At 33.2% G+C, this 10,218-nt stretch overlaps 1 protein-coding gene across 1 annotated transcript in view; it reads left to right on the forward strand.

The window, feature by feature from the left end:
- LOC106476603 (tubulin polyglutamylase TTLL6-like) overlaps nucleotides 1-9,899 on the forward strand; it is a gene marked incomplete at its 3' end in the record, with an annotated part of 14,038 nt that extends 4,139 nt beyond the window's left edge. The window contains exons 3-8 of the mRNA XM_013937248.2: nucleotides 539-781; nucleotides 1,981-2,136; nucleotides 3,073-3,192; nucleotides 6,969-7,114; nucleotides 7,846-7,929; nucleotides 9,815-9,899. Coding sequence (XP_013792702.2) covers nucleotides 539-781; nucleotides 1,981-2,136; nucleotides 3,073-3,192; nucleotides 6,969-7,114; nucleotides 7,846-7,929; nucleotides 9,815-9,899 — 834 coding nt within the window. The remainder of the gene's footprint in view (nucleotides 1-538; nucleotides 782-1,980; nucleotides 2,137-3,072; nucleotides 3,193-6,968; nucleotides 7,115-7,845; nucleotides 7,930-9,814) is intronic.
- Nucleotides 9,900-10,218: the final 319 nt, after the last annotated feature.

Below are 10,218 nucleotides of genomic sequence, written 5' to 3' on the forward strand. Positions count from 1 at the left end.
TGTAATTAATAATTGTGAAACTTTGTTAGAAGGAAGATGTTAACTTGTGTAATTAATAATTGTGAAACTTTGTTAGAAGGAAGATGTTAACTTGTGTCATTAATAACTGTGAAACTTTGTTAGAAGGAAGATGTTAACTTGTGTGGTTAATAACCGTGAAACTTTGTTAGAAGGAAGATGTTAACTTGTGTCGTTAATAACCATGAAACTTTGTTAGAAGGAAGATGTTAACTTGTGTCATTAATAACTGTGAAACTTTGTTAGAAGGAAGATGTTAACTTGTGTCATTAATAACCATGAAACTTTGTTAGAAGGAAGATGTTAATTTGTGTTGCTGATAAGCAGAAATTTGATTATAATTTGTGAAACTTGGAAAGAAATAAAATTTTAATTTTGGTTGCTAAAATATGTTTTTACAAGTAGGAGAGTGGTGTAATACAGCTAGTATTTTGTACATACTCATTTTAAGTTCCAAAATTAGTCTTGTACAATTAGTTTGTTTTTAAGTGATGTAATGCTGTTTATCTTCTAATTTTAGAGAGATGATGATCACAAGAAAATGTATGGTAGAAATTGGGCTTCCAGTCCCTGGAAGGTACCTCGTTCAGTGAGCTTAATTATTGCTGTGTTAATTATTGGCATCCTACTCACGGCATTAAACGTGTACGAACTTCGTCGCCTTCAGAAAGATCAAGAACTTCATAATAATTTTCATCTGAAAGAAAAGGTTAAGGCACCAGAGGAGTTTCAGAGTCGTATTGTATGGGTTCATGGGAAGAAGGTTAGAAGTATTAATCTGATTACTTACTTTTTGTATTTTAATTTCTTGAATTACGTGTCAGCTGCAGTTTCTTATAGAAAAGCATTGTTTTTGTAGCTGAAGCTAACAAGGAATGAATGTATGTGAGAAGAAAGGTGGAAAATAATGTCACAATAAAGTGTAGAGACCATAGATAAAAACACTGTCATAATCTTACAAACTTAGTTTATGTAAGTGTTGGTGCCTAGAACTCTCTCTCTCTCTCTTGGATTGATGTTTCTAACCTGCTCTGTGAACTAGGATCTAACACCAGTTGTAGCAAGGGATTTGAACAGATTTTATCAACATCCAGTATAGTTACTTTAAAGCATCATATGAACATAACTTTAATTTTGACAACATGCTGCTACTTTCTATGAATGTAAACAAGTTTAATAATAAACTAGGAATGACTTTTTAATAAAAACAAAATATAAGATAATGTGAAGTTTGAGTAATGTCATACCATGGAAATCTGGAAATGTATTGAGTAGCTGTCAAAGTTTCTCTTTTCCAGTGCAGTACTGCCAGAAATAAGAAGCTTCTGAAGCAGTGATAAACTCTAAGTGTTTTGAGAACAATAATGTTCAAGCTCTATGCAACAATTGTAGCTGTGTTTCATATTTATACACAGCTTTCTCACATTCTCATTACAGTAATGTCTTAATTTGTTTTCAGTAAAGACTGTTTGACAGGAAGTGATTCTTAGGATAAGTTGCTAGTAATTTGTTTTCAGTAAAGACTGTTTGACAGGAAGTGTGATTGTTAGGATAAGTTGCCAGTAATTTGTTTTCAGTAAAGACTGTTTGACAGGAAGTGTGATTGTTAGGATAAGTTGCTAGTAATTTGTTTTCAGTAAAGACTCTTTGCAGGAAGTGTGATTGTTAGGATAAGTTGCCAGTAATGTTTTTCAGTAAAGACTCTTTGACAGGAAGTGTGATTGTTAGGATAAGTTGCCAGTAATTTGTTTTCAGTAAAGACTCTTTGACAGGAAGTGTGATTGTTAGGATAAGTTGCCAGTAATTTGTTTTCAGTAAAGACTCTTTGACAGGAAGTGTGATTGTTAGGATAAGTTGCTAGTAATTTGTTTGGTAATTACATATCCTCCCAAAAACAGTTATAATTTTTATTGACCAGTAATTCTACAACATTTGTATATGAAGTATATATTTTCACTATAGCTAGAAACTGGGTACTTGAAACATGTGTTTGCTGTCTTTGAAAGACTGGGTTTTCAGCAAGGTGACAGTCAGTCCAAGTGGGATGTCCTATGGGCTCATGACTACCCTTTTACAGAACTGTCTTCATATATGCAGACCCTAAAGCCTCACCAGAAAGTGAGTGTTTGATTCAGAAATTGAAAACCAATTATCCATATGAATTAGTTCTTTTCTTTTTGTTTTTTAAGCAGCTATAGATCGATGGTACACTGGTCAGTTTTAAAATCAGGTTGAAGATTTTAACTTTAAATGTGATCTGTTTGTAGTCCTTTGTTTGTACTGGTCAGTTTGAAACTCAGGTTGAAGATGCTAACTTTATATGTGATATGTTTACTATACCTTGTTTGTACTCTTTTTCTCTGATATCAAATACCCTTGAAACCATAAGTTATTCTGCACTTATCTTCTTCAGATGGCTTGTGTATTCTCTGTAAACTCATTCAATCTATTAGAATAAGGAAAACGTTTTAACTTATTCAATTGTCTTTGTTGTTTTCATTTACAAAATGCTCCTTATGCGAAACATGCTATTTACTATGTTGTTTTACAAATTAGGGTACTTTTCTTACATTAACATAACCTATAGAATTATTTTATTATAATAATAAAAAGCTCTTGTAATAATTATGATGTTTGTATTAAATTGGCCTTGCCATTTTCTTAATATTAATAATAATTAATTAATTGCCATTTGATGGCTCAGCAGTAAGTCTGGGAGCTTACAACATTCAAAATGAAGCTTTGATACCTATGGTGAGAAGATTACAGGTAGCTCATTCTGTAGTTTTGTGCTTAACAACAAATATAAAACAAGAACGTAAATCATTTTTTGAGAACAGTTTATATTTTGCCCAAGCTATTTATAGAATGCCAGTAGTTGATAGCATGTCTGTACTAATATTTTATAATCAATGTAGAAAAAATAATCTAGTAAAACTTTGTGTAAAACAGTAAAGTTGTGATATTCGAGCTCTGTAATGGTTTTCTGGTTGTCTAGGACACATTTTTCATGTTGTATATGTGCTTTAGAAGTATGTAAGTTTTTTTCCTCAGGTAAACCATTTCCCAGGCTCAGGTTACATCACCAACAAAGTGAACTTAGCCACATCTATGCTCAAACACATTCCACCAGCTTTCAAGATCCCTACTGACAAGGAGAAACTGTTGCAGTATGTAAGTGGATTACTTGTTCATGCAATAATTTACATTATATATAGAGAGGGATTGATTACATTCAACTAATCAATTATTCTCATGTGATATTTGAATAGTTGGAATACTTGAAAATAGTAACATTCAAAAACTCAAATTTTGGTTATTTTCATAAGTCATAACAAGGACTGATTAATCTGAATAACCTCAAATTGTTCTAAAATAATAATGAAAATTCATAATGGCAATATTTCAATTACTGGAATAGTTGGAAAATGTTAACAACCAGATACACTAGTTTTGGTTAGTTTGTTATATATGAGACATAGATTCATTATGCCATGTGACAATAATCAATGTGATTAAAGCTCATAGTAATTGATTAATTGCCCAGACCTACTTACATGTACTAATAAATTATGTACAAGCATAGCTATTTGTTGGATGAATTTTTAAACAGTAACTTGCAACCATAGTTCTATTTCAGTTCTAAGTTTTTGCATAGTAAATTATGTACACAACTTAATAGCAAGTAAATAGACATCCACTCCAAAATGAATGCCACTTTATTTGATAAACAAACGTCAAACAGAGTATAAGATTACAATCAGTAATTAGTTTATCTGTCCTTTGCAATTTTAAGGCAAAAACACGGTTATTTTCAATATTTACAAGATCTGAGATCAGGGCCAGTGGGATTGTGCCTCCACTCTTGGCAAAGGACTTGGAAAAGATTTTTCCTACAAGTTGATAGGACAAGAGTGTCCCTAAAAGTTGATAGGAAGAGAGTGTCCCTAGAAGTTGATAGGACAAGAGTGTCCCTACAAGTTGATTGTGTAGAGTAGTTTTGCATTAAACAATCAAGGATGGACCACACATGCTCAGCAAGAGTCATATCCAGTGATTGTCCTGGCCATGGCAGATTAGTAATGCTCTGACCTTCAAGTCGTCGTTTTCAGACTCGGCCTGAATGGTCAGGAGTCCCATCTTCCATAAAAACACTGTCTTGTGTGGTAAGCTGGTGATTTGTGTATACAGGTAAAAGGTTTTGTGATGTATCAAGAAAGCAGTGGGCATTCCTTTGCATACCAACACTGAGATAATCAAAGCTGCCGAGATGACATCCTTGCCATAACAGTGTATTGAGTAGCAATGGGCACTCTTTAGCATAAGTTCAGCTGTGTTAATCCAGTAAACCTAGTTCACCAAATGATGTGTGATAGGAGCCATGGAAGACATCATGCTGACATCTATTTAGTTAGTTCATTACAGGATCCTAAGCCAAGCCATTAGATAGAAGCCCTGGAAGACATCATGGTGACATCTATTTAGTTAGTTCATTACAGGCTCCTAAAACCAAGCCAATCGATAGGAGTTCTGGAAGACATCATGGTGACATCTATTTAGTTAGCTCATTACAGGATCCTAAGACCAAGCCATTAGATAGAAGCCCTGGAAGACATCATGGTGACATCTATTTAGTTAGCTCATTACAGGATCCTAAGACCAAGCCATTAGATAGAAGCCCTGGAAGACATCATGCTGATACGTATTTAGTTATGCTTGGAGACGGCTTGAATGGGTAATGAAGAAAAACTTTAATAAGTTTAACATAACAGCAAATGTACAAGGTTTTGTCATCATCAGGTCATTTAAATTTCATTATTTACTCTCCCTTTTCTGATTTTTTGTTTTTGACTCTGTATGTTATGCATTCATGATTTCACGTGGTCACTACTACCACTGTTGTTGTTGTTGCTAAGGCATATTTCCCATTTACATTTGCGATGGCATTAAAATAGTTGTTGGCCACTCGTGTGATGGGAATCTTCTGTATAACCTGTTGAGCAGCCTGTCATACCAGCACCTAGATCTGTCTGAATGGGTGAATGTGACTTAGGGTAGTTTGTTTTTATCCTCCTGAACATACTTTTCTGTCATGTGTCATTTTGGGGTCTCTTTCCTAGGCCTCCTTCACCCTATATAGGTATTTTATTCTGTGTTTCTGTCTCCTCTTTCCTTCAATTTTACCCTTACCCTCTTTGTGGACTAATCTTCTTTGGTTTTTTTTCTTCTTAACCAGATACTGGGGTTCATAAGTAGTTATTTTAGGGTACACGCACTTTCAATGGTCAGTATTCTTTATTTCCCGTATATATTTATGCATTTCTCATTCCACCTACCCATAACTCATCTCACACCTTTTGGATTGTTATTTTTATTCTTCCAGTGTGGGGTTCAGACTCTGGTACTTCTGTTGCATTTCACTACCTCAGAATTTTTCTGTTCATCTATTACATTATACATTATTGTTTATGCTTTATCTCCCTTTGCCTTTTGGTTGGGGTGGTTCTGTAGTCTCATTATTTGTTTTTCTGTTGGTCATAGTCCTCTCCTTTTTGCTACAATGGCACGCTTTTCCTCTTTTAGCCTCACTTTACAGGTGTGGTTGCTATGAAGTTGGGTCCTTCCAGGTTGGGATCCTGTTTTCTTTAGGGTTCTTTTACCCCCCCTTTATCCTTTCTTGTATCACCATCCACTTTATTTCACCATAAGTGGGATCCCTTTTCTTACTACCACAGTCAGAGTGGCTCAGGTCTTACTTCTCCAGGGTCCCTTCTGTGAGTAGATCGTTCTTGTTAGGGGTTTTCACTCCTGTTTTGTGGATGATGTACGTTGACTTGTTGGATACATGTCTCCATATTCCTATTTCCCCGGCATCTCGACAATTTTCTTCATTTTATACTTCATGGGTGTGTGTGTTTTCAGTTTAGAGTGATTTTGTTTGGTCTTGCCTCAGCTCCCTCTGAGTTCATTTTAACCTTTTTCAGGAGATCCATTACTTTATTTGCTGTTCTTGTTCATCATATTTTTTGCCCGTGATCATCGTTTTTCAATGTTTTGTGATCAGGTTTCGATATGTTTGTTTGTTTCCTTTATGCATCTGATTTCTACTGATCTGGAGATTAAATATGTTTTCACTCTTTCCATTCCTATCTTCTCCCACCTATAAGTCTATTCCACTCCTGTCCAATTTCTTTGCCTGGCCAGAGGCCTCAGATTTCTTTAGCGAAACTTCACTCAAGGCTGAAGAGTATACCTGGCTCGGAAGTAGTGCAGTCTTCCACTGGTGTGATGTTTCTAATTTATTTTACATACCATATGGTCTTTCTTTGGATGCTTTCTAGAGGAGGATCACTGGCCCTCCACTAGTTCAGTGTGGGATTCAGAGGAAGTATGATATTGTATCGGAAGTTAACATTTTCCTAAACTGAAAATGTATTTTCGATTACATACCCACCTATCCTTCCCACCTTTGGCGTATTTGTTGACTTGGTCATGGCCAATCTTGAAATGATTAACAAGTGCATTATTAGGAGGGTGCTAGTTATGATCGGGATAGTGTCGACCTCCTATTGGTGGAGGGTTGCTGCATGATCATTTGCATGTAGATGTGCAAAAAGAAATGTGGGTTACAAGGTTAGTGGTGAGAAAATAATTTGCACCAATAGAGGACAGTACTAATTGAGAAAGCTTTTTGTGAACAATTTGTATGTGTGAGGTTATTTTGAGCATCATCCAATCAAAAAATAGCATAGCATTTAAGTAAAAAGCATTCATTTCTTGATACAGTGAATTGTGTCAGAAAAGTACTGTTATTAGCACATAAGTTTTTCATCTTAATGTTATTAGTATCAACAATAAATATACCAAATGTATTATAATGGGAAAATTGAGTATATGTCCTAAATTATTTGATGAAGGAACGTACAAGTTTCATATTGGTCTACTTTCAGGCTAGAGAGAACCCTTGGAAGATGTGGGTCCAGAAGAGCAACAGTCATAGAGGAATAAGTGTGCAAAAAATAGGAGATTTAGATCTCGAGTCTGAAGGCACCTTTGTACAAGAATATATTCATAATCCACTACTTATTGATGGCAGGTAGCCTGATTTGTCTCTTGATGGTTTTCTTTGTTCATGTGCTACATCGACTTAGAGAAGGCATTTCTGTAGAAGAATAATTCATAATCCTATTGTTATTGATGGCAGGTTGATTTATTGTTGTTTTATTGTTCTTGTAGTATGTTGACTTGGATGTGAAGTATTAAGGTAGCTGTAGAAAAATGATTCATAATCATTTGATGACAGGTTGATTTATTGTTGTATTGTTATTTTATTGTTCTTGTAGTATGTCGACTTGGATGTGAAGTATTAAGGTAGCTGTAGAAAAATGATTCATTAACATTTGATGACAGGTTGATTTATTGTTCTTGTATTGCTGATTTATTGTTGTATTATTGTTGTTTATGACAGAGTTCTTTATTCTTTTGGTATGTTGAGGCATATCTCTTGAATATTATATCAATAACACAAAATTAAGGACAACTACACTGTTGTTTTAAAGAAATGAAAATTTTCCCAGTTCTTGTCTTTGTCCGATTACTGCATCTTGTGCTGTTTCTTTCTTGTTTGATAACACTTATAGAATATTGTACATACTTGTTAGTTTTTAGAAATTTATATTCTAATTAAAATTTGATATGATGCTACATTTTTCGTTTATCATTTTCTTTTTCTACTGAATTTCTTAAAATTTTTAATTTGATAAAGGGATTTGGTTTTATCATTTCCATTGTTTTATTTTGTGTTGAGTATTTTTGATTTTTTTTCAGGAAATTTGATGTTGGAGTTTATACCATTTTAACATCAGTAGATCCATTACGGGTTTATATATTTGATGGAGACATATTGCTGCGGTATGTATTATGTTAAATATAATTTAAAACAGCACTTATGCAATATGTACATATATACAGTTAAAAAGAGTACAATGCTAAAATAATTACACAGTAAATAATTTATTAAAACAGGAACCAGCTTTAAAATGACTATAGATGTCAGGTTTTATTGGACAAGGTGCTGGGATTCTTTACAGTAGATGTCCGTGACTTGTTGGTGATAAATTGGAACAATATATGGACAGCACACAATCCACTTGTTTTAAAATAATATATATTAAAACAAGTCAAACATATGTATGAAAATTCTGTATCCAGAACTTTAACTAATTGTCTCCTTTTTGTCAAAGTCCACATAGATGGGTTCAATTACTTTAGAACACCCTTTGACAAGACAAATTATTCTCCTTTATCTCTGTTTCTGTTATTACAATACAAGCTGTGAAACTCACTTTTAATATCGCCCATTATGGCTAATCTAACAATCACGCAGTCAAACTTCACTTTCACTAATAACATTTTCTGACCTAACTTGCACACACACACACACACGCACTTTGCCCAACTGAAGCCTAGAACTTTCAACAAACTGCAAGATGCTATGATGTAACAATACTCACTTGAGGCACTGAGAAAAATACAGAAAGTTTGAGTTGTTTGACATCAATTTACAGCAATTGAACTATACACATAACATATGACTTGTACCGCGTTACGTAACGAAATTTGTCATTGCTATTGCTTTTAGAATAATTAACTTTAAACACTCTTGTTACAAAAACTAAATAATCGTTAATGTTAGATCACTATATTAACTAAATAATAGCTCTTACACTAAACAGTCTTGTATATCCAACAGCCACCATTTTATTTTCAAGCATCTGAAGAGCTTTTGATTAGGTCAATTTTCAGTTTATCTTTGGATTTCTTGATTTTTCTGACATTAATTGCTTTTCTCTTGTGTAGCAGTTTTTTTCATTATTTTATACTAAATTAAATTCTCTTAAGTTAATAAGTTTGAAATTATTGGTGGCAAATCCTAATAACTTTAAGATCTTCTTTGTAACATAGAAGGTCAGCTATTAATTGTAAGTTGTTTTCGAAAGGAATATTACCCTTAGTGTAAAAAGATTCTACATCAAAACATTGTACTGTATGCATTATTATCAAACTGTAAATTTCTCATTTCATTATGAGGATCTTTCACAAAATTATAATCCAGAAATAAGCTGATTCATAATTATATTTTTAGAATCTATCAGTCTAACCAGACATCCTTCTTTATGTACCTATATAAAACACCTGATGACCTTATCCTTAAACAATCTTTTTGTGTTGTGAGATTGTATATTGTTTATTAAAATAATTCTGGGATTTTCTCTCTGTAGTCTTTGTACGATCTAACTTTATGTTAGCATTTAAATATTAAAAACATCATCTGTTTTATGAACATTGTTACTAGTAAGGTTCTTTAGTGCTAACAGTTTTCCTTAATAAGATTATTGTAATTGTTAGATTATTTGAGTACTATTAGATGTTTTATTACTATAATCCCATATATCCAGTTTTTCTAAACTTGTTATTCAAAATCCAACAGGTAATCCTTGAAGTAAAGTTTAGAAGGAACTGCCACAGACTTGAAACTGTGTGCTAAATAACCCGAGGTATAAAAAGTCACTGTGTGGTTATCTTGTGTAGCAGATTACTTGATTACTATATGTTTCAATATTTTAAAACCATCTTTCCAGTACAAATGAAACCATTATTCATGTAACTCTACTTATTTTTTTAGCAGTTGCAAAGTGTTTCCATTTAAACATATTTATTTATTTAATATGGCCTCGGATATAGGAAAACATACGTGTTGTTATGATTTGACATCTGCATAAATATTTTTTTTTAGATTTTGTGTCAAAGAATATTATCCATTTGATCCAGTCGATCTAGAAACATATGTTGTAGGAGATGATTACTTACCTATATGGAAGGTAGGTAGGTTTATATTTTGCTGGTATATTAGGTGTGTCTGGGAAACAAAGGTAGAGTGTTTTTATTTTAGTAGTATATTAGGTATATCTGGGAAACACAGGTGGATTGTTTTTATTTTAGTAGTATATTAGGTATATCTGGGAAACACAGGTGGATTGTTTTATTTTAGTAGTATATTACGTATATCTGGGAAACAAAGGTAGAGTGTTTTTATTTTAGTAGTATATCAGGTATATCTGGGAAACACAGGTATATTGTTTTTATTTTAATAGTATATTAGGTATATCTGGGAAACACAGGTAGATTGTTTTTATATAA

The sequence above is a fragment of the Limulus polyphemus genome, unplaced genomic scaffold (genome assembly GCF_000517525.1).
Source record: "Limulus polyphemus unplaced genomic scaffold, Limulus_polyphemus-2.1.2 Scaffold11000, whole genome shotgun sequence".
NCBI lineage: Eukaryota > Metazoa > Arthropoda > Merostomata > Xiphosura > Limulidae > Limulus > Limulus polyphemus.